The sequence below is a fragment of the Bufo bufo genome, chromosome 3 (assembly GCF_905171765.1).
Source record: "Bufo bufo chromosome 3, aBufBuf1.1, whole genome shotgun sequence".
Taxonomy (NCBI): Eukaryota; Metazoa; Chordata; class Amphibia; order Anura; family Bufonidae; genus Bufo; species Bufo bufo.
In genome coordinates, this window is record NC_053391.1 from 2,805,313 (window position 1) to 2,829,890 (window position 24,578).

Below are 24,578 nucleotides of genomic sequence, written 5' to 3' on the forward strand. Positions count from 1 at the left end.
ATTTTTAGCACTTTCAGGCCAGTCTCTTCAAAGTGACTCAGAGGGAGGTTTTTTGCAACAGCAGAGGCCAGGTACAAATGTGGCCAGACAGGGCCCACTACTGGAGGACGAGGATGAGGAGGAGGTGGAGGAGGATGAGGATGAAGCATGTTCACAGCGGGGTGGCACCCAAAGCAGCTCGGGCCCATCACTGGTGCGTGGCTGGGGGGAAACTCAGGACGATGACGATACGCCTCCCACAGAGGACAGCTTGTCCTTACCTCTGGGCAGCCTGGCACACATGAGCGACTACATGCTGCAGTGCCTGCGCAACGACAGCAGAGTTGCCCACATTTTAACGTGTGCGGACTACTGGGTTGCCACCCTGCTGGATCCCCGGTACAAAGACAATGTGCCCACCTTACTTCCTACACTGGAGCGTGATAGGAAGATGCGCGAGTACAAGCGCACGTTGGTAGACGCGCTACTGAGAGCATTCCCAAATGTCACAGGGGAACCAGTGGAAGCCCAAGGCGAAGGCAGAGGAGGAGCAAGAGGTCGCCAACGCAGCTGTGTCACGGCCAGCTCCTCTGAGGGCAGGGTTAGCATGGCAGAGATGTGGAAAAGTTTTGTCACCACGCCACAGCTAACTGCACCACCACCTGATACGGAACGTGTTAGCAGGAGGCAACATTTCACTAACATGGTGGAACAGTACCTGTGCACACCCCTCCACGTACTGACTGATGGTTCGGCCCCATTCAACTTCTGGTCTCCAAATTGTCCACGTGGCCAGAGCTAGCCTTTTATGCCTTGGAGGTGCTGGCCTGCCCGGCGGCCAGCGTTTTGTCTGAACGTGTATTCAGCACGGCAGGGGGCGTCATTACAGACAAACGCAGCCGCCTGTCTACAGCCAATGTGGACAAGCTGACGTTCATAAAAATGAACCAGGCATGGATCCCACAGGACCTGTCCATCCCTTGTGCAGATTAGACATTAACTACCTCCCCTTAACCATATATTATTCTACTCCAGGGCACTTCCTCATTCAATACTATTTTTAACCACTTAAGGACCACAGGTTTATACCCCCCTAAAGACCAGGCCCTTTTTTACAAATCGGCACTCCACAACTTTAGCGGTTTATTGCTCGGTCATGCAACTTACCACCCAAATGAATTTTACCTCCTTTTCTTCTCACTAATAGAGCTTTCATTTGGTGGTATTTCATTGCTGCTGAAATTTTTACTTTTTTTGTTATTAATCAAAATTTAACGATTTTTTTTGCAAAAAAATGACATTTTTCACTTTCAGTTGTAAAATTTTGCAAAAAAAACGACATCCATATATAAATTTTGCTCTAAATTTATTGTTCTACATGTCTTTGATAAAAAAAAAATGTTTCGGTAAAAAAAAAAATGGTTTGGGTAAAAGTTATAGCGTTTACAAACTATGGTACAAAAATGTGAATTTCCGCTTTTGAAGCAGCTCTGACTTTCTGAGCACCTGTCATGTTTCTGAGGTTCTACAATGCCCAGACAGTACAAACACCCCACAAATGACCCCATTTCGGAAAGTAGACACCCTAAGGTATTCGCTGATGGGCATAGTGAGTTCATAGAACTTTTTACTTTTTGTCACAAGTTAGCGGAAAATGATGATTTTTTTTTTTTTTTTTTTCTTACAAAGTCTCATATTCCACTAACTTGTGACAAAAAATAAAAGCTTCCATGAACTCACTATGCCCATCAGCGAATACCTTGGGATGTCTTCTTTCCAAAATGGGGTCACTTGTGGGTAGTTATACTGCCCTGGCATTCTAGGGGCCCAAATGTGTGGTAAGGAGTTTGAAATCAAATTCTGTAAAAAATGACCAGTGAAATCCGAAAGGTGCTCTTTGGAATATGGGCCCCTTTGCCCACCTAGGCTGCAAAAAAGTGTCACACCTGTGGTATCTCCGTATTCAGGAGAAGTTGGGGAATGTGTTTTGGGGTGTCATTTTACATATACCCATGCTGGGTGAGAGAAATATCTTGGCAAAAGACAACTTTGTATAAAAAAAATGGTAAAAGTTGTCTTTTGCCAGATATTTCTCTCACCCAGCATGGGAATATGTAAAATGACACCCCAAAACACATTCCGCAACTTCTCCTGAATACGGTGATACCACATGTGTGACACTTTTTTGCAGCCTAGGTGGGCAAAGGGGCCCATATTCCAAAGAGCACCTTTCGGATTTCACTGGCCATTTTTTACAGAATTTGATTTCAAACTCCTTACCACACATTTGGGCCCCTAGAATGCCAGGGCAGTATAACTACCCCACAAGTGACCCCATTTTGGAAAGAAGACACCCCAGGTATTCGCTGATGGGCATAGTGAGTTCATGGAAGTTTTTATTTTTTGTCACAAGTTAGTGGAATATGAGACTTTGTAAGAAAAAAATAAATAAAAAAAATCATCATTTTCCACTAACTTGTGACAAAAAATAAAACTTCCATGAACTCTCTATGCCCATCAGCGAATACCTTGGGATGTCTTCTTTCCAAAATGGGGTCACTTGTGGGGTAGTTATACTGCCCTGGCATTCTAGGGGCCCAAATGTGTGGTAAGGAGTTTGAAATCAAATTCTGTAAAAAATGGCCAGTGAAATCCGAAAGGTGCTCTTTGGAATATGGGCCCCTTTGCCCACCTAGGCTGCAAAAAAGTGTCATACATCTGGTATCGCCGTACTCAGGAGAAGTTGGGGAATGTGTTTTGGGGTGTCTTTTTACATATACCCATGCTGGGTGAGAGAAATATCTTGGTCAAATGCCAACTTTGTATAAAAAAATGGGAAAAGTTGTCTTTTGCCAAGATATTTCTCTCACCCAGCATGGGTATATGTAAAATGACACCCCAAAACACATTCCCCAACTTCTCCTGAATACGGAGATACCACATGTGTGACACTTTTTTGCAGCCTAGGTAGGCAAAGGGGCCCATATTCCAAAGAGCACCTTTCGGATTTCACTGGTCATTTTTTACAGAATTTGATTTCAAACTCCTTACCACACATTTGGGCCCCTAGAATGCCAGGGCAGTATAACTACCCCACAAGTGACCCCATTTTGGAAAGAAGACACCCCAAGGTATTCGCTGATGGCATAGTGAGTTCATGGAAGTTTTTATTTTTTGTCACAAGTTAGTGGAATATGAGACTTTGTAAGAAAAAAAAAAAAATCATCATTTTCCACTAACTTGTGACAAAAAATATAAAATTCTAGAAACTCGCCATGCCCCTCATGGAATACCTTGGGGTGTCTCCTTTCCAAAATGGGGTCACTTGTGGGGTAGTTATACTGCCCTGGCATTTTCCAGGGGCCCTAATGTGTGGTAAGTAGTAAATGACCTGTGAAATCCGAAAGGTGCTCTTTGGAATATGGGCCCCTTTGCCCACCTAGGCTGCAAAAAAGTGTCACACATGTGGTATCACCGTATTCAGGAGAAGTTGGGGAATGTGTTTTGGGGTGTCATTTTACATATACCCATTGCTGGGTGAGAGAAATATCTTGGCAAAAGACAACTTTTCCCATTTTTTTATACAAAGTTGGCATTTGACCAAGATATTTATCTCACCCAGCATGGGTATATGTAAAATGACACCCAAAACACATTCCCCAACTTCTCCTGAGTACGGCGATACCAGATGTGTGACACTTTTTTGCAGCCTAGATGCGCAAAGGAGCCCAAATTCCTTTTAGGAGGGCATTTTTGACATTTGATATACCAGACTTCTTCTCACGCTTTGGCCCCTAGAATGCCAGGGCAGTATAAATACCCCACATGTGACCCCATTTTGGAAAGAGACACCCCAAGGTATTCAATGAGGGCATGGCGAGTTCATAGAATTTATTTATTTTGGCTCAAGTTATCGGAAATTGATATTTTTTATTTTTTTTCTCACAAAGTTCTCCCTTTCCGCTAACTTGGGACAAAAATTTCAATCTTAATGGACTCAATATGCCCCTCACGGAATTACCTGGGGGTGTCTTCTTTCCGAAATGGGGTCACATGTGGGGTATTTTTATACTGCCCTGGCATTCTAGGGGCCCTAAAGCGTGAGAAGAAGTCCTGGAATATACAATGTCTAAAAAATTTTACGCATTTGGATTTCCGTGAGGGGTATGGAGAGTTCATGTGAGATTAAATTTTTTGACACAAGTTAGTGGAATATGAGACTTTGTAAGAAAAAAAATAATAATTTCCGCTAACTTGGGCCAAAAAAATGTCTGAATGGAGCCTTACAGAGGGGTGATCAATGACAGGGGGGGTGATCAATGACAGGGGGGTGATCAATGACAGGGGGGGTGATCAATGACCGGGGGGGGTGATCAGGGAGTCTATATGGGGTGATCAACCCCCTGTCCATTGATCACCCCCCTATAAGGCTCCATTCAGATGTCCGTATGTGTTTTGCGGATCCGATCCATGTATCCGTGGATCCGTAAAAATCATACGGACATCTGAATGCAGCCTGACAGGGGGGGGTGATCAATGACAGGGGCAGTGATCAATGACAGGGGTGGTGATCAGGGAGTCTATATGGGGTGATCACCCCCCATGGAAGGCTCCAGGGAGACGCCTGTATGTGTTTTGCGGATCCGATCCATCTATCAGTGGATCCGTAAAAATCATGCGGACGTCTGAATGGAGCTTTACAGGGGTGTGATCAATGACAGGGGGGTGATGAGGGAGTCTATATGGGGTGATCACCACAGTCATTGATCACGCCCCTGTAAGGCTCCATTCAGACGTCCGTATGCGTTTGCGGATCCGATCCATCTATCAGTGGATCTGTAAAAATCATGCGGACGTCTGAATGGAGCTTTACAGGGGTGTGATCAATGACAGGGGGGTGATCAATGACAGGGGGGTAATCAATGACAGGGGGGTGATCAGGGAGTCTATATGGGGTGATCACCACAGTCATTGATCACGCCCCTGTAAGGCTCCATTCAGACGTCCGTGTGCGTTTTGCGGATCCGATCCATCTATCAGTGGATCCGTAAAAATCATGCGGACGTCTGAATGGAGCTTTACAGGGGTGTGATCAATGACAGGGGGGTGATCAATGACAGGGGGGTAATCAATGACAGGGGGGTGATCAGGGAGTCTATATGGGGTGATCACCACAGTCATTGATCACGCCCCTGTAAGGCTCCATTCAGACGTCCGTGTGCGTTTTGCGGATCCGATCCATCTATCAGTGGATCCGTAAAAATCATGCGGACGTCTGAATGGAGCTTTACAGGGGTGTGATCAATGACAGGGGGGGGTAATCAATGACAGGGGGGTGATCAGGGAGTCTATATGGGGTGATCAGGGGTGATCAGGGGCTAATAAGGGGTTAATAAGGGAGGGGGGGGGGGTGTAGTGTAGTGTAGTGGTGCTTGGTGGGACTTTACTGAGCTACCTGTGTCCTCTGGTGGTCGATCCAAACAAAGGGGACCACCAGAGGACTAGGTAGCAGGTATATTAGACGCTGTAATCATAACAGCGTCTAATATACCTGTTAGGGGTTAAAAAAATCACATCTCCAGCCTGCCAGCGAACGATCGCCGCTGGCAGGCTGGAGATCAACTCTCTTACCTTCCGTTCCTGTGAGCGCGCGCGCCTGTGTGCGCGCGTTCACAGGAAATCTCGGCTCACGCGAGATGACGCCTATCGGCATTAGTGTGACCTGGGAGCGCCGCAGAGATGACGCCTTTCGGCGTTAGTGTGACGGTAAGTGGTTAATTTCATTTTACCATTATATTGCGGGGCAACCCAAAGTTGAATGAACCTCTCCTCTGTCTGGGTGCCGGGGCCTAAATGTGTGACAGTGGCCTGTTCCAGTGGTGGCTGACGTGAAGCCTGATTCTCTGCTATGACATGAATACAGATTCTGCGCTGACATAAGGCCAGATTCTCTGTTACGGGACCGCTCTCCTCTGCCTTGGTGCCTGGGCCTAAATGTGTGACAGTGGCCTGTTCCAGTGGTGGGTGACGTGAAGCCTGATTCTCTGCTATGACATGAAGACTGATTCTGCGCTGACATAAGGCCAGATTCTCTGTTACGGGACCACTCTCCTCTGTCTGGGTAGGGGCCTAAATGTGTGACAGTGGCCTGTTCCAGTGGTGGGTGACGTGAAGCCTGATTCTCTGCTATGACATGAAGACAGATTCTGCGCTGACATAAGGCCAGATTCTCTGTTACGGGACCGCTCTCCTCTGTCTGGGTGCCGGGGCCTAAATGTGTGACAGTGGCCTGTTCCAGTGGTGGGTGACGTGAAGCCTGATTCTCTGCTATGACATGAATACAGATTCTGCGCTGACATAAGGCCAGATTCTCTGTTACGGGACCTCTCTCCTCTGCCTGGGTGCCTGGGCCTAAATGTGTGACAGTGGCCTGTTCCAGTGGTGGCTGACGTGAAGCCTGATTCTCTGCTATGACATGAAGACAGATTCTGCGCTGACATAAGGCCGGATTCTCTGTTACGGGACCGCTCTCCTCTGTCTGGGTGCCGGGGCCTAAATGTGACAGTGGCCTGTTCCAGTGGTGGGTGACGTGATGCCTGATTCTCTGCTATGACATGAAGACAGATTCTGCGCTGACATAAGGCCAGATTCTCTGTTACAGAACCGCTCTCCTCTGTCTGGGTGCCGGGGCCTAAATGTGTGACAGTGGCCTGTTCCAGTGGTGGGTGACGTGAAGCCTGATTCTCTGCTATGACATGAATACAGATTCTGCGCTGACATAAGGCCAGATTCTCTGTTACGGGACCTCTCTCCTCTGCCTGGGTGCTGGGCCTAAATGTGTGACAGTGGCCTGTTCCAGTGGTGGCTGACGTGAAGCCTGATTCTCTGCTATGACATGAATACAGATTCTGCGCTGACATAAGGCCAGATTCTCTGTTACGGGACCGCTCTCCTCTGTCTGGGTGCCGGGGCCTAAATGTGTGAAAGTGGCCTGTTCCAGTGGTGGGTGACGTGAAGCCTGATTCTCTGCTATGACATGAATACAGATTCTGCGCTGACATAAGGCCATATTCTCTGTTACGGGACCGCTCTCCTCTGCCTTGGTGCCTGGGCCTAAATGTGTGACAGTGGCCTGTTCCAGTGGTGGCTGACGTGAAGCCTGATTCTCTGCTATGACATGAAGACTGATTCTGAGCTGACATAAGGCCAGATTCTCTGTTACGGGACCGCTCTCCTCTGTCTGGGTGTCGGGGCCTAAATGTGTGACAGTGGCCTGTTCCAGTGGTGGGTGACGTGAAGCCTGATTTTCTGCTATGACATGAAAACAGATTCTGCGCTGACATAAGGCCAGATTCTCTGTTACGGGACCTCTCTCCTCTGCCTGGGTGCCTGGGCCTAAATGTGTGACAGTCGCCTGTTCCAGTGGTGGCTGACGTGAAGCCTGATTCTCTGCTATGACATGAAGACAGATTCTGCACTGACATAAGGCCAGATTCTCTGTTACGGGACCGCTCTCCTCTGTCTGGGTGCCGGAGCCTAAATGTGTGACAGTGGCCTGTTCCAGTGGTGGGTGACGTGAAGCCTGATTCTCTGCTATGACATGAAGACAGATTCTGCGCTGACATAAGGCCAGATTCTCTGTTACAGGACCGCTCTCCTCTGTCTGGGTGCCGGGGCCTAAATGTGTGACAGTGGCCTGTTCCAGTGGTGGGTGACGTGAAGCCTGATTCTCTGCTATGACATGAAGACAGATTCTGCGCTGACATAAGGCCAGATTCTCTGTTACGGGACCGCTCTCCTCTGTCTGGGTGCCGGGGCCTAAATGTGTGACAGTGGCCTGTTCCAGTGGTGGGTGACGTGAAGCCTGATTCTCTGCTATGACATGAAGACAGATTCTGCGCTGACATAAGGCCAGATTCTCTGTTACGGGACCGCTCTCCTCTGCCTGGGTGCCTGGGCCTAAATGTGTGACAGTGGCCTGTTCCAGTGGTGGGTGACGTGAAGCCTGATTCTCTGCTATGACATGAAGACTGATTCTGCGCTGACATAAGGCCAGATTCTCTGTTACGGGACCTCTCTCCTCTGTCTGGGTGCCGGGGCCTAAATGTGTGACAGTGGCCTGTTCCATTGGTGGGTGACGTGAAGCCTGATTCTCTGCTATGACATGAAGACTGATTCTGCGCTGACATAAGGCCAGATTCTCTGTTACGGGACCTCTCTCCTCTGTCTGGGTGCCGGGGCCTAAATGTGTGACAGTGGCCTGTTCCAGTGGTGGGTGACGTGAAGCCTGATTCTCTGCTATGACATGAAGACTGATTCTTTGCTATGGCATGAAGAGACTGATTCTCTGCTGACGTGAAGCCAGATTCTCTGCTATGGGACCTCTGTCCAATTGATATTGGTTAATTTTTATTTTTTTTATTTTTATTTTAATTAATTTCCCTATCCACATTTGTTTGCAGGGGATTTACCTACATGTTGCTGCCTTTTGCAGCCCTCTAGCTCTTTCCTGGGCTGTTTTACAGCCTTTTTAGTGCCGAAAAGTTCGGGTCCCCATTGACTTCAATGGGGTTCGGGACGAAGTTCGGGTCGGGTTCGGATCCCGAACCCGAACATTTCCGGGAAGTTCGGCCGAACTTCTCGAACCCGAACATCCAGGTGTTCGCTCAACTCTAATTAGGATATTCAGCATTTTTCTCAATTATAAATATATTCCTTATTCCTTTTATATCAACATTAAACAGACTTGATTTATATACACTGTATCTTTCTATAACAAATATTATTCTATAATCTAAAAATAAACATTTTTATATATAAACATTTTTAAACATTTTTATACAATTAATATAAAATTATTAAAAACAATATTAAAAAATAATATGAGTTCTATACAATTATTATAAATTCTTTAATTTACTCTCCTCTGTATATAGTGCTAAAATGTACTAAAATATTAATTTAATTAAAATTATTCTGAATTCATCTGTAATTCATATTCGTAGTGATGTATAGGGGGTGGGGGCTCCCAGCGAAGGAGAGATCGGGGTGCCCGTATTACAGCTAAAACACCATATCGGAGACATCAGCTGATCAGCACGCACAGTTACGGACATAACCGCATAGACGGTAATTGACATCATCCCTGACTCACCATAGGAGCCTCGAACTGAATACCAAGTGAGGATTCCTTTGACGCCCTGACCGCGTGGAGTGCGGGTAAAACATAGAACGCCAGCTACACGTGGGGCACATAGAAGTCAGCTGTGAGCAGGTCTTCAACCTCCGTAACGATACTGCGGATACTAAACATCGGAAGATACTTCATAGTGTCATAAAGAAGCCGGGTGAGTGTACTGACCTGTGGTGGGACGCCACCACGGGCTGATACGTGCAAGCCGGACCCCAAACAATGAGTAACATTGAACTTTACACTCACGGATATACTGCACAGGACTGTGAATTGTTTCCCCAATAGCACAATATACGATTGAGACTCTGTAGCACTACGAACAAAGGTGCAGCGCTTATAAGGATATAAACAGAACTTTTTTTAAGATATGTTTTAATGATATACATCTGAAATCATCAATTCCAACAAACCGCAATATTCTATATCAGACTGAGATATTTTATATTTTATACTGTCTAATTTTATTCTATGTTATGTATGATATATTGTGATTTAATAAATAATTTATTACAAATCGGACCTGATATATAGCAACAGATATTGAGTGCCCACTATAACATACCTATCTCCCTCTAATGGTGGCTGTATATATCTGTATGTAGTAATCTCCTGAGCTCCCTCTAGTGGTGGCTGTATATATCTGTATGTAGTAATCTCCTGCGCTCCCTCTAGTGGTGGCTGTATATATCGGTATGTAGTAATCTCCTGAGCTCCCTCTAGTGGTGGCTGTATATATCTGTATACAGTAATCTCCTGAGCTCCCCCTAGTGGTGGCTGTATATATCTGTATGTAGTAATCTCCAGAGCTCCCTCTAGTGGTGGCTGTATATATCTGTATGTAGTAATCTCCTGAGCTCCCTCTAATGGTGGCTGTATATATCTGTATGTAGTAATCTCCTGAGCTCCTTCTAGTGGTGGCTGTATATATCTGTATGTAGTAATCTCCTCAGCTCCCTCTAGTGGTGGCTGTATATATCTGTATGTAGTAATCTCCTGAGCTCCCTCTAGTGGTGACTGTATATATCTGTATGTAGTAATCTCCTGAGCTCCTTCTAGTGGTGGCTGTATATATCCGTATGTAGTAATCTCCTGAGCTCCATCTAGTGGTGGCTGTATATATCTGTATGTAGTAATCTCCTGAGCTCCCTCTAGTGGTGGCTGTATATATCTGTATGTAATCTCCTGAGCTCCCTCTAGTGGTGGCTGTATATATCTGTATGTAGTAGTCTCCTGAGCTCCCACTAGTGGTGGCTGTATATATCTGTATGCAGTAATCTCCTGAGCTCCCTCTAGTGGTGGCTGTATATATCTGTATGCAGTAATCTCCTGAGCTCCCTCTAGTGGTGGCTGTATATATCTGTATGCAGTAATCTCCTGAGCTCCCTCTAGTGGTGGCTGTACATATCTGTATGCAGTAATCTCCTGAGCTCCTTCTAGTGGTGGCTGTATATATCTGTATGTAGTAATCTCCTGAGCTCCCTCTAGTGGTGGCTGTATATATCTGTATCCAGTAATCTCCTGAGCTCCCTCTAGTGGTGGCTGTATATATCTGTATGCAGTAATCTCCTGAGCCCCCTCTAGTGGTGGCTGTATATATCTGTATGTAGTAATCTCCTGAGCCCCCTCTAGTGGTGGCTGTATATATCTGTATGCAGTAATCTCCCGAGCTCCCTCTAGTGGTGGCTGTATATATCTGTATGTAGTAATCTCCTGAGCTCCCTCTAGTGGTGGTTGTATATATCTGTATGTAGTAATCTCCTGAGCTCCCTCTAGTGGTGACTGTATATATCTGTATGTAGTAATCTCCTGAGCTCCATCTAGTGGTGGCTGTATATATCTGTATGTAGTAATCTCCTGAGCTCCCTCTAGTGGTGGCTGTATATATCTGTATGTAGTAATCTCCTGAGCTCCCTCTAGTGGTGGCTGTATATATCTGTATGTAGTAATCTCCTGAGCTCCCTCTAGTGGTGGCTGTATATATCTGTATGTAGTAATCTCCTGAGCTCCTTCTAGTGGTGGCTGTATATATCTGTATGTAGTAATCTCCTGAGCTCCCTCTAGTGGTGGCTGTATATATCTATATGTAGTAATCTCCTGAGCTCCCTCTAGTGATGGCTGTATATATCTGTATGTAGTAATCTCCTGAGCCCCCTCTAGTGGTGGCTGTATATATCTGTATGCAGTAATCTCCCGAGCTCCCTCTAGTGGTGGCTGTATATATCGGTATGTAGTAATCTCCTGAGCTCCCTCTAGTGGTGGCTGTATATATCTGTATACAGTAATCTCCTGAGCTCCCTCTAGTGGTGGCTGTATATATCTGTATGTAGTAATCTCCTGAGCTCCCTCTAGTGATGGCTGTATATATCTGTATGTAGTAATCTCCTGAGCCCCCTCTAGTGGTGGCTGTATATATCTGTATGCAGTAATCTCCCGAGCTCCCTCTAGTGGTGGCTGTATATATCGGTATGTAGTAATCTCCTGAGCTCCCTCTAGTGGTGGCTGTATATATCTGTATACAGTAATCTCCTGAGCTCCCTCTAGTGGTGGCTGTATATATCGGTATGTAGTAATCTCCTGAGCTCCTTCTAGTGTTGGCTGTATATATCTGTATGTAGTAATCTCCTGAGCTCCATCTAGTGGTTGCTGTATATATCTGTATGTAGTAATCTCCTGAGCTCCCTCTAGTGGTGGCTGTATATATTTGTATGTAGTAATCTCCTGAGCTCCATCTAGTGGTTGCTGTATATATCTGTATGCAGTAATCTCCTGAGCTCCCTCTAGTGGTGGCTGTATATATCTGTATGTAGTAATCTCCTGAGCTCCATCTAGTGATGGCTGTATTTATCTGTATGCCGTAATCTCCTGAGCTCCCTCTAGTGGTGGCCGTATATATCTGTATGTAGTAACCTCCTGAGCTCCATCTAGTGGTTGCTGTATATATCTGTATGCAGTAATCTCCTGAGCTCCCTCTAGTTGTGGATGTATATATCTGTATGTAGTAATCTCCTGAGCTCCATCTAGTGGTTGCTGTATATATCTGTATGCAGTATTCTCCTGAGCTCCCTCTAGTGGTGGCTGTATATATCTGTATGCAGTAATCTCCTGAGCTCCCTCTAGTGGTGGCTGTATTTATCTGTATGCCGTAATCTCCTGAGCTCCCTCTAGTGGTGGCTGTATATATCTGTATGCAGTATTCTCCTGAGCTCCCTCTAGTGGTGGCTGTATATATCTGTATGTAGTAACCTCTTGAGCTCCCTCTAGTGGTGGTTGTATATATCTCTATGTAGTAACCTCCTGAGCTCCCTCTAGTGGTGGCTGTATATATCTGTATGCAGTATTCTCCTGAGCTCCCTCTAGTGGTGGCTGTATATATCTGTATATAGTAATCTCCTGAGCTCCCTCTAGTGGTGGCTGTATATATCTGCATGCAGTAATCCCTGAAACTCCCTCTAGTGGTGGCTGTATATATCTGTATGTAGTAATCTCCTGAGCTCCCTCTAGTGGTGGCTGTATATATATGTATGTAGTGATCTCCTGAGCTCCCTCTAGTGGTGGCTGTATATATCTGTATGCAGTAATCTCCTGAGCTCCCTCTAGTGGTGGCCGTACATATCTGTATTTAGTAATTTCCTGAGCTCCCTCTAGTGGTGGCCGTACATATCTGTATTTAGTAATTTCCTGAGCTCCCTCTAGTGGTGGCTGTATATATCTGTATGTAGTAATCTCCTGAGCTCCTTCTAGTGGTGGCTGTATATATCTGTATGTAGTAATCTCCTCAGCTCCCTCTAGTGGTGGCTGTATATATCTGTATGTAGTAATCTCCTGAGCTCCCTCTAGTGGTGACTGTATATATCTGTATGTAGTAATCTCCTGAGCTCCTTCTAGTGGTGGCTGTATATATCCGTATGTAGTAATCTCCTGAGCTCCATCTAGTGGTGGCTGTATATATCTGTATGTAGTAATCTCCTGAGCTCCCTCTAGTGGTGGCTGTATATATCTGTATGTAGTAATCTCCTGAGCTCCCTCTAGTGATGGCCTGTATATATCTGGTATGTAGTAATCTCCTGAGCTCTCTCTAGTGGTGGCTGTATATATCTGTATGTAGTAATCTCCTGAGCTCCCTCTAGTGGTGGCTGTATATATCTGTATGTAGTAATCTCCTGAGCTCCCTCTAGTGGTGGCTATATATATCTGTATGCAGTATTCTCCTGAGCTCCCACTAGTGGTGGCTGTATATATCTGTATGCAGTAATTCCTGACCTCCTCTAGTGGTGGCTGTATATATCTGTATGTAGTAATCTCCTGAGCTCCCTCTAGTGGTGGCTGTATATATCTGTATGAAATGAACTCTGAGCTCCTCTAGTGGGTTGTTGTATATATCTGTATGCAGTAATCTCTGAGCTCCCACTAGTGGTGGGCTGGTATATATCTGTATGTAGTAATCTCCTGAACTCTCTAGTGGTGGCCGTACATATCTGTATTTAGTAATTTCCTGAGCTCCCTCTAGTGGTGGCCGTACATATCTGTATTAGTAATTTCCTGAGCTCCCTCTAGTGGTGGCTGTATATATCTGTATGTAGTAATCTCTTGAGCTCCCTCTAGTGGTGGCTGTATATATCTGTATGTAGTAACTCCAGAGCTCCCTCTACGTGGTGGCCGTACATATCTGTATTTAGTAATTTCCTGAGCTCCCTCTAGTGGTGGCCGTACATGTCTGTATGTAGTAATCTCCTGAGCTCCCTCTAGTGGTGGCCGTACATATCTGTATTTAGTAATCTCCTGAGCTCCCTCTAGTGGTGGCTGTATAGATCTGTATATAATAATCTCCGGAGCTCCCCCTAGTGGTGGTTGTATATATCTGTATGTAGTAATCTCCTGAGCTCCCTCTAGTGATGGCTGTATATACTGTATGTAGTAATCTCCTGAGCCCCCTCTAGTGGTGGCTGTATATATCTGTATGTAGTAATCTCCTGAGCTCCCTCTAGTGGTGGCTGTATATATCTGTATGTAGTAATCTCCTGACCTCCTCTAGTGGTGGCTGTATATATCTGTATGTAGTAATCTCCTGAGCTCCCTCTAGTGGTGGCTGTATATATCTGTATGCAGTAATCTCCTGAGCTCCCTCTAGTGGTGGCTGTATATATCTGTATGTAGTAATCTCCTGAGCTCCCCTCTAGTGGTGGCTGCATATATCGTATGCAGTAAGTTTCTGAGGTCCCTGTAGTTGTGACTGTATATATCTGTATATCTGTGTGAGGCTTACCTTTTTGTGTGTTAAGCTATAGTTTTAAGCAGATGTTTCCTTCGAAAGTTTCCTTTTCACATATTTATAGCTTATATGTGAATATTCTATAATTTATAAGTGAAGGGCAGATGGTTTTTCTGGATATCATTTTCTCAAGTACCTCTTTGTATTCTGCGTCCTGTCCACCGCTTGTGACGTTCTTTCTATCTGGACTTTTAACTTTTGCAGTGTCAGTCAGACCATCAGTCAGACCAAGGAGGACAATGGATGTGACACTTATCCTATCAGTGCGGCCGCTCAGGTGTCCTCAAATGACGCTTATCACTGCTCTGCTCCTCTCTGTCCTACCCATAAATATTCAAGGACAATAATGAGTAAGTCATGCCATTATAAGAGTTCGAAACCTGAATATCATGCAAAAGTCAGTACATACTGACACACCAGAATATGTCCAAAGGAACACTTCTAAAGAAAGCATGCAGCAAACACGCATCAGAGTGTAAGGGTGACACTCCAGACGGTCAGCAGACATGTCTCATTTGGGTCAGTAAAGGTTTTTTGTGTTGAGCAGTAAGCACCTGGCTGGTACAAATGTACCTAGGACCCAGTCAGTTGTGTCAGTATACACTGATGTTTTGCATTACATTCACAGTTAGAATTTTCTCTCATTATGGTGTGACCTGTAACCTTGTGAATCCTGCCTGCCATGCTCTCTACTTATTCATGTCTCTGTGTCATGTATGTGTCATGGCGGCTGCAGAAAGCAGTACAATATTCATTTACCACAGGGTATTTTCGTGGTTTGGTGATTGGTGTCACTCAGGGGCGTTGCTGGGGTCTCAAAAAAACCCAGGGCAACATGAAGAGAAGAAACAAAGTATCTTGCGGCACTCGCCGAAGGTGAACAGTATAAAGCTTTATTCTTCTCTTTCAGGATACTTGTGAGCGGACAGCTGATTACAGATGATCGGCGGGCTACGGACGTTTCGCGCGCAATACCGCGCTTCTTCTGGCCGCTCAAACTTGCGCTTTATAAAGACAACGCCCGCGTAGCCGTTGACTGTGAGTAACAGCTGAGCGTATACATTAGTGACGTTAAAATCGCATGCATAAAAAAGGTTGTTACTTACATATCCGTACCATATATTTAATTACAATAATGATTATACTGAGATATTCGTGTCCTGCAGTTAACGATGCGGTAATAATACTAATTCGCAATCTCCACTGGTTACTTAATGTCAGATATACAGCGCTGGTGGGATGACCTTGTAAAGAGTCCTCTATCACCATGACGAAACTGGACACAAATAGGTTTCATCATTTCATATTTCACAGCTGTCCGCCCCGGCCCCCGCTCACAAGTATCCTGAAAAGAGGAAGAATAAAGCTTTATACTGTTCACCTTCGGCGAGTGCCGCAAGATACTTTGCTTCTTCTCTTCATGTTGCATTGGATTTTGTTCTCACACTTTTACTGCCGAGCACCACATAGGAAGATTCTTTGCTGTGTTGTGCGCATTGGTCTGAGGGATTGTCGGGTATAGCACTCGATGAAAGAGCAGTGACACCTTATTCTGCTCTAATACGAATATACAAAAAAACAGGGCCCAAGGCCCAACGCATATGGCCCAAGTCGCCCCTAATCCGGCACACCGCACTTTCCTGTACTCGCTATACAGCAGCACAGACCTCTCACATCCAGGGCCTCCGGGTGACGTCTTCTCCGATGTGCAATTTGTGTAAGACTGAGAATGTGAAGAGTAGCTCACATGTAGTATTAAGTACTTGTAGAATAGATCACATGTAGGATTGGGAACATGTAGAATAGATCTCATGTGGGATTGAGGACATGTGTAGTAGAGTAAATCACATGTAGTATTGAGGACATATAGAATGGATCACGTGTAGGATTAGATACATGTAGAGTGGATCACATGTAGGACTGAGAACATGTAGAGTTGAACACATGTAGAGTTGATAACATACAGAGTGGATCACATGTAGGACTGAGAACATGTAGAGTGGATCACATGTAAGATTGAGAACATGTAGATTGGATTACATGTAGAATTGGAAACATGTAAAATAGATTACATTTAGGATTGCGAACATGTAGAATAGATCACATGTAGGACTGAGGATATGTGGAGTGGATCACATGTAGGATAAAGGACATCAAATGGATCACGTGATGGATTGAATAATTGTAGAGTGGATCACATGTAGGATTGAGAACATGTAAAGTGGAACATATGTAGGACTGAGAACATTTAGAGTGGATCACATGTATGGTTGGGAACATGTAGAATAGATCACATATGGGATTGGGGACATGTGTAGTAGAGTGGATCACATGTAGGACTGAGCACATGTAGAGTGGATCACATGTAAGATTAAGGACATGTAGAGTGGATCACATGTAGGACTGATAACATGTAAAGTAGATCACATGTAGGATTGAGAACATGTAAAGTGAATCACATGTAGGACTGAGGACATGTATAGTGGATCACATGTAGGACTGAAAACATTTAGAGTGGATCATATGAAGGGTTAAGTAGATGTAGAGTGGATCACATGTAGGATTGAGTACATGTTGAGTGGATCACATGTACGACTTAGAACATGTAGAATGGATCACATGTAGGACTGAGAAAATGTAGAGTGGATCACATGTAGGATTGAGTAGATGTAGAGTGGATCATATGTAGGATTGAGAACATGTAAAGTGGATGACATGTAGGAGTGGGAACATGTAGAGAGGATCACATGTAGGATTGCAAACATGTAGAGTGGATGACATGTAGGATTGAGGACATGTAGAATGGATGACATGTAGGACTGAGACCATGTAAAGTGGATGACATGTGAAAGTGGGAACATGTAGATTGGATCACATGTAGGATTGAGAACATGTAGAGTGGATCACATGTAAGACTGAGAACATGTAGAGTGGATCGCATGTAGGACTGAGAACATATAGAGTGGATCACATGTAGGACTGAGAACATATAGAGTGGATCACATGTAGGACTGAGAACATGTAGAGTGGATCACATGTAGGATTGAGAACATGTAAAGTGGATCGCATGTAGGACTGAGAACATATAGAGTGGATCACATGTAGGATTGAGAACATGTAGAGTGGATTACATGTAGGGCTGAGAACATGTAGAGTGGATCGCATGTAGGACTGAGAACATATAGAGTGGATCACATGTAGGATTGAGAACATGTAGAGTGGATTACATGTAGGGCTGAGAACATGTAGAGCAGTGTTTCCCAACCAGTGTGCTTCCAGCTGTTGCAAAACTACAACTCCCAGCATACCCGCACAGCCAAAGGCTGTCCGGGCATGCTGGGAGTTGTAGTTTTGCAACAGCTGGAGGCACACTGGTTGGGAAACACTGATGTAGAGTATATGACATGTAGGATTCAGAACATGTAGAGTGGATCACATGTACACTGCGTGCAGAATTATTAGGCAAATGAGTATTTTGACCACATCATCCTCTTTATGCATGTTGTCTTACTCCAAGCTGTATAGGCTCGAAAGCCTACTACCAATTAAGCATATTAGGTGATGTGCATCTCTGTAATGAGAAGGGGTGTGGTCTAATGACATCAACACCCTATATTAGGTGTGCATAATTATTAGGCAACTTCCTTTCCTTTGGCAAAATGGGTCAAAAGAAGGACTTGACAGGCTCAGAAAAGTCAAAATTAGTGAGATATCTTGCAGAGGGATGCAGCACTCTTAAAATTGCAAAGCTTCTGAAGCGTGATCATCGAACAATCAAGCGTTTCATTCAAAATAGTCAACAGGGTCGCAAGAAGCGTGTGGAAAAACCAAGGCGCAAAATAACTGCCCATGAACTGAGAAAAGTCAAGCGTGCAGCTGCCAAGATGCCACTTGCCACCAGTTTGGCCATATTTCAGAGCTGCAACATCACTGGAGTGCCCAAAAGCACAAGGTGTGCAATACTCAGAGACATGGCCAAGGTAAGAAAGGCTGAAAGACGACCACCACTGAACAAGACACACAAGCTGAAACGTCAAGACTGGGCCAAGAAATATCTCAAGGTTTTATGGACTGATGAAATGAGAGTGAGTCTTGATGGGCCAGATGATGGGCCCGTGGCTGGATTGGTAAAGGGCAGAGAGCTCCAGTCCGACTCAGACGCCAGCAAGGTGGAGGTGGAGTACTGGTTTGGGCTGGTATCATCAAAGATGAGCTTGTGGGGCCTTTTCGGGTTGAGGATGGAGTCAAGCTCAACTCCCAGTCCTACTGCCAGTTTCTGGAAGACACCTTCTTCAAGCAGTGGTACAGGAAGAAGTCTGCATCCTTCAAGAAAAACATGATTTTCATGCAGGACAATGCTCCATCACACGCGTCCAAGTACTCCACAGCGTGGCTGGCAAGAAAGGGTATAAAAGAAGAAAATCTAATGACATGGCCTCCTTGTTCACCTGATCTGAACCTCATTGAGAACCTGTGGTCCATCATCAAATGTGAGATTTACAAGGAGGGAAAACAGTACACCTCTCTGAACAGTGTCTGGGAGGCTGTGGTTGCTGCTGCACGCAATGTTGATGGTGAACAGATCAAAACACTGACAGAATCCATGGATGGCAGGCTTTTGAGTGTCCTTGCAAAGAAAGGTGGCTATATTGGTCACTGATTTGTTTTTGTTTTGTTTTTGAATGTCAGAAATGTATATTTGTGAATGTTGAGATGTTATATTGGTTTCACTGGTAAAAATAAATAATTGAAATGGGTATATATTTGTTTTTTGTTAAGTTGCCTAATAATTATGCACAGTAATAGTCACCTGCACACACAGATATCCCCCTAAAATAGCTAAAACTAAAAACAAACTAAAAACTACTTCCAAAAATATTCAGCTTTGATATTAATGAGTTTTTTGGGTTCATTGGGAACATGGTTGTTGTTCAATAATAAAATTAATCCTCAAAAATACAACTTGCCTAATAATTCTGCACTCCCTGTAGTTAACGGTGGATCACATGTAGTCTAATGGTTTTTGTCTTCCTGTTTTCAGTGCACAGTGAATCTTCCTGTTTGAGTTGCCTGGAGAAGTCATTAATCGGAGGCGCTGTGGCCCTGATTGTGACGACTTCTCCGCTCCTCATTGCCTATTTTTACATCGGACAGAACGCGAAAGAAGAATGATGATGTAAGTATCTATATAAACGTGTATTGGCGGGAGTACATAGGGGAATATGGTATATCAGTGACATCAGACAGCCATCTTATATCAGAGACACCAGGCGGCCATCTTATATCGGAGACACCAGACGGCCATCTTATATCGGAGACACCAGACGGCCATCTTATATCAGAGACACCAGACGGCCATCTTATATCAGAGACACCAGGCGGCCATCTTATATCAGAGACACCAGACAGCCATCTTATATCATTGACACCAGGCGGCCATTTTATATCAGTGACAACATGTGGCCATTTTATATCAGTAACACCAGGCAGCCATTTTATTTCAGTGACAACAGGCGGCCATCTTATATCAGTGACACCAGGTGGCCATCTTATATCAGAGACACCAGGCAGCCGTCTTATATCAGAGACACCAGGCAGCCATCTTATATCAGAGACACCAGGCTGGACTAAGGGGAGGGTCTATGCAAATATACCAGACATTAGGGAGGTTTTAGTGGAGTATGGTGGGCTTAACGTGTCTTCTAAGTGGTCATTCTATTTTTGGGAAGTAACAGCATCATCAACAAAGCTGCTAAAAAGCCCTCAAGTCCTGATGGTGAGATACACATGGCTAGGATGTGGGCAATATGGCAGCTCAGTCCCAGGAGACTTACTGATAAGGGGCAATTTATTGTGTAATGGTAGGAGTCAACACCCGGAGGAGCTGACAATGTTATATTAGAAGATCTGATCTGGGGTGACAGTGTGATCCAGGGTAAATGTGGCTGATCCGGGGTAATTGTGCATGCCTCCAGGGTCATTGTGCCTGATCCGGGGTAACTGTGGCTGATCTGGGGTAATTGTGCCTGATCCAGAGTGCTTGTGCCTGATCCGGAGTGCTTGTGCCGGCTCCAGGAACATTTTGCCTGATCCGGGGTGATTGTGCCTGATGTAGGGAAATTGTGCCTGATCCAGGGTATTTCCTCCTGATCTGGGGTAAATGTGCCTGATCCAGGGTGATTGTGCCTGCTCCAGAGTAATTGTGCCTGATCCGGGATGATTGTGCCAGCCCCAGGGTAATTGTGCCTGATCCGGGGTTATTGTGACTGATCCAGGGTAATTGTGCCTGATCCAGGGTAATTGTGCCTGATCCGGGGTTATTGTGCCTGATCTGGGAAAATTGTGCCCGATCCAGGGTAATTGTGCCTGATCCGGGGTTATTGTGCCTGATCCAGGGTAATCGTGCTTGATCCGGGGTAAATGTGCCTGATCCAGGGTAATTGTGCCTGATCCGGGATTATTGTGCCTGATCCGGGATTATTGTGCCGGCTCCAGGGTAATTGTGCCTGATCCAGGGTAATTGTGCCTGATCCAGGGTAATTGTGCCGGCTCCAGGGTAATTGTGCCTGATCCGGGGTTATTGTGCCTGATCCAGGGTAATTGTGCCTGATCCGGGATTATTGTGCCGGCTCCAGAGTAATTGTGCCGGCTCCAGGGTGATTGTGACTGATCCAGGGTGATTGTGCCTGATCCAGGGTGATTGTGCCTGATCCAGGGTGATTGTGCCTGATCCAGGGTGATTGTGCCTGATCCGGGGTGATTCTGCCTGATCCAGGGTGATTGTGCCTGATCCAGGGTGATTGTGCCTGATCCAGGGTTATTGTGCCTGATCCAGGGTGATTGTGCCTGATCCAGGGTGATTGTGCCTGATCCAGGGTGATTGTGCCTGATCCAGGGTGATTCTGCCTGTTTTGAGGTGATTGTGCTTGATCCAGGGTTATTGTGCCTGATCCAGGGTGATTGTGCCTGATCCAGGGTGATTGTGCCTGATCCGGGATTATTGTGCCGGCTCCAGGGTAATTGTGCCTGATCCAGGGTAATTGTGCCTGATCCAGGGTAATTGTGCCGGCTCCAGGGTAATTGTGCCTGATCCGGGGTTATTGTGCCTGATCCAGGGTAATTGTGCCTGATCCGGGATTATTGTGCCGGCTCCAGAGTAATTGTGCCGGCTCCAGGGTGATTGTGACTGATCCAGGGTGATTGTGCCTGATCCAGGGTGATTGTGCCTGATCCAGGGTGATTGTGCCTGATCCAGGGTGATTGTGCCTGTTTTGAGGTGATTCTGCCTGATCCAGGGTGATTGTGCCTGATCCAGGGTGATTGTGCCTGATCCAGGGTGATTGTGCCTGATCCAGGGTGATTGTGCCTGATCCAGGGTGATTGTGCCTGATCCAGGGTGATTGTGCCTGATCCAGGGTGATTCTGCCTGTTTTGAGGTGATTGTGCTTGATCCAGGGTTATTGTGCCTGATCCAGGGTGATTGTGCCTGATCCAGGGTGATTGTGCCTGATCCAGGGTTATTGTGCCTGATCCAGGGTGATTGTGCCTGATCCAGGGTGATTGTGCCTGATCCAGGGTGATTCTGCCTGTTTTGAGGTGATTGTGCTTGATCCAGGGTTATTGTGCCTGATCCAGGGTGATTGTGCCTGTTTTGAGGTAATTGTGCCTGATCCAGGGTTATTGTGACTGATCCAGGGTAATTGTGCCTGATCCAGGGTAATTGTGCCTGATCCAGGGTGATTGTGCCTGATCCAGGGTGATTGTGCCTGATCCAGGGTGATTCTGCCTGTTTTGAGGTGATTGTGTTTGATCCAGGGTTATTGTGCCTGATCCAGGGTGATTGTGCCTGTTTTGAGGTAATTGTGCCTGATCCGGGGTTATTGTGACTGATCCAGGGTAATTGTGCCTGATCCAGGGTAATTGTGCCTGATCCGGGGTTATTGTGCCTGATCTGGGAAAATTGTGCCCGATCCAGGGTAATTGTGCCTGATCCGGGGTTATTGTGCCTGATCCAGGGTAATCGTGCTTGATCTGGGGTAAATGTGCCTGATCCAGGGTAATTGTGCCTGATCCGGGATTATTGTGCCTGATCCGGGATTATTGTGCCGGCTCCAGGGTAATTGTGCCTGATCCAGGGTAATTGTGCCTGATCCAGGGTAATTGTGCCGGCTCCAGGGTAATTGTGCCTGATCCGGGGTTATTGTGCCTGATCCAGGGTAATTGTGCCTGATCCGGGATTATTGTGCCGGCTCCAGGGTAATTGTGCCGGCTCCAGGGTGATTGTGACTGATCCAGGGTGATTGTGCCTGATCCAGGGTGATTGTGCCTGATCCAGGGTGATTGTGCCTGTTTTGAGGTGATTCTGCCTGATCCAGGGTGATTGTGCCTGATCCAGGGTGATTGTGCCTGATCCAGGGTTATTGTGCCTGATCCAGGGTGATTGTGCCTGATCCAGGGTGATTGTGCCTGTTTTGAGGTGATTGTGCTTGATCCAGGGTTATTGTGCCTGATCCAGGGTGATTGTGCCTGATCCAGGGTGATTGTGCCTGATCCAGGGTGATTGTGCCTGATCCAGGGTGATTCTGCCTGTTTTGAGGTGATTGTGCTTGATCCAGGGTTATTGTGCCTGATCCAGGGTGATTGTGCCTGATCCAGGGTGATTGTGCCTGATCCAGGGTTATTGTGCCTAATCCAGGGTGATTGTGCCTGATCCAGGGTGATTCTGCCTGTTTTGAGGTAATTGTGACTGATCCAGGGTGATTGTGCCTGATCCAGGGTGATTGTGCCTGTTTTGAGGTAATTGTGTCTGATCTTCGGTGATTGTCCCATTCCTTCTATAAAAGCCCTGTTTCTCACAATGTGTCCTCTATCCACATGTCTCATTTTGAATAGGCTTCTTCCTTGCCACAATCTTGACTATGAATGGTGACCAGAAGACCACAAGATTGATTGCTCCAGGCCAGACCATGCATTTGAACAAAGCTCATGTCCCTCACCATGTTGTCTTTTGGACAGCAGTGTCCTGGTCAGAAGCTTCTGACCACCTGAGGTTGTACAGACCACTCCTGCTTGAACCCAATGACTCTTCTACAGTGCGGCCTGTTTCTCAGGTCTGGTCATTCTGCTCAGGGTGATGTCAGTGGTTATGACGCTCAATAAACTTATTATACTCTTTACATTTTGTCTCAGAAACTTTTATTATGTGACAAATGTTCCTTCTAAAATCCAGCTCTGGATGTGACTAGAGTATAAGATGCTGGCAGCAGGTAGGTGTACCAGTGAGTGAGGAGAACATGCTCCCTGCAACATGGCCAAACCGCACCTGCCCAAAAGTCCAACAGAACATGATATACCCATAGAAAACAGGGCCATAAAGGGAGCAAAAGGCAGAGCTATAGGGGGTGCAAATAACATAAAGGCAGTGATCACAGGGCGCGAGATATAAGAAAGCCATGGATGGTGTGAAAGACCGCGCCATACCGGGCGCACATGACAGAGCCACGCAGCAAAACAGCCTGGAAAACAGAATTGTGTCCACGTCCACTTCTACGCAAATCCACCAAAAAAGGCATCACTAATAAGAGGACTCTGCTGTCTGCCCTGTAATGATAAAGAGATGACTCTGCTGACCCCACCTCTAATGATAAAGAGATGACTCTGCTGACCCCACCTCTAATGATAATGAGATGACTCTGCTGACCCCGGCTCTAATCCTAATGAGATGACTCTGCTGACCCCGGCTCTAATCCTAATGAGATGACTCGGCTGACCCCACCTCTAATGATAATGAGATGACTCTGCTGCCTGTCCTCTAATGATAATGAGATGACTCTGCTGACCCCGGCTCTAATCCTAATGAGATGACTCGGCTGACCCCACCTCTAATGATAATGAGATGACTCTGCTGCCTGTCCTCTAAGAATAATGAGATGACTTTGTTGACCTCTCCCTCTAATAATAAGGAGATGACTGCTGACCCCACCTCTAATTATATTAAGATGAGTCTAGTAACCTCTCCCTCTAATGATAATGAGATGACTGCTGACCCCACCTCTAATGATAATAAGATGAGTTTACTAACCTCTTCCTCTAATGATAATGAGATGACTGCTGACCCCACCTCTAATGATAATAAGA

General features: G+C 45.7%; 1 protein-coding gene across 2 annotated transcripts in view; it reads left to right on the forward strand.

Annotated features, from left to right (window-relative positions):
* The window catches only part of LOC120994306 (Fc receptor-like protein 5), a 119,307-nt gene extending 95,696 nt beyond the window's left edge, over positions 1 to 23,611 (forward strand). For both annotated transcript variants that reach the window (XM_040422769.1, XM_040422770.1), the window contains 2 exons: positions 19,483 to 19,617; positions 23,334 to 23,611. In XM_040422769.1, coding sequence (XP_040278703.1) covers positions 19,483 to 19,613 — 131 coding nt within the window. In that variant the 3' untranslated portion in view covers positions 19,614 to 19,617; positions 23,334 to 23,611. The remainder of the gene's footprint in view (positions 1 to 19,482; positions 19,618 to 23,333) is intronic.
* Positions 23,612 to 24,578: the final 967 nt, after the last annotated feature.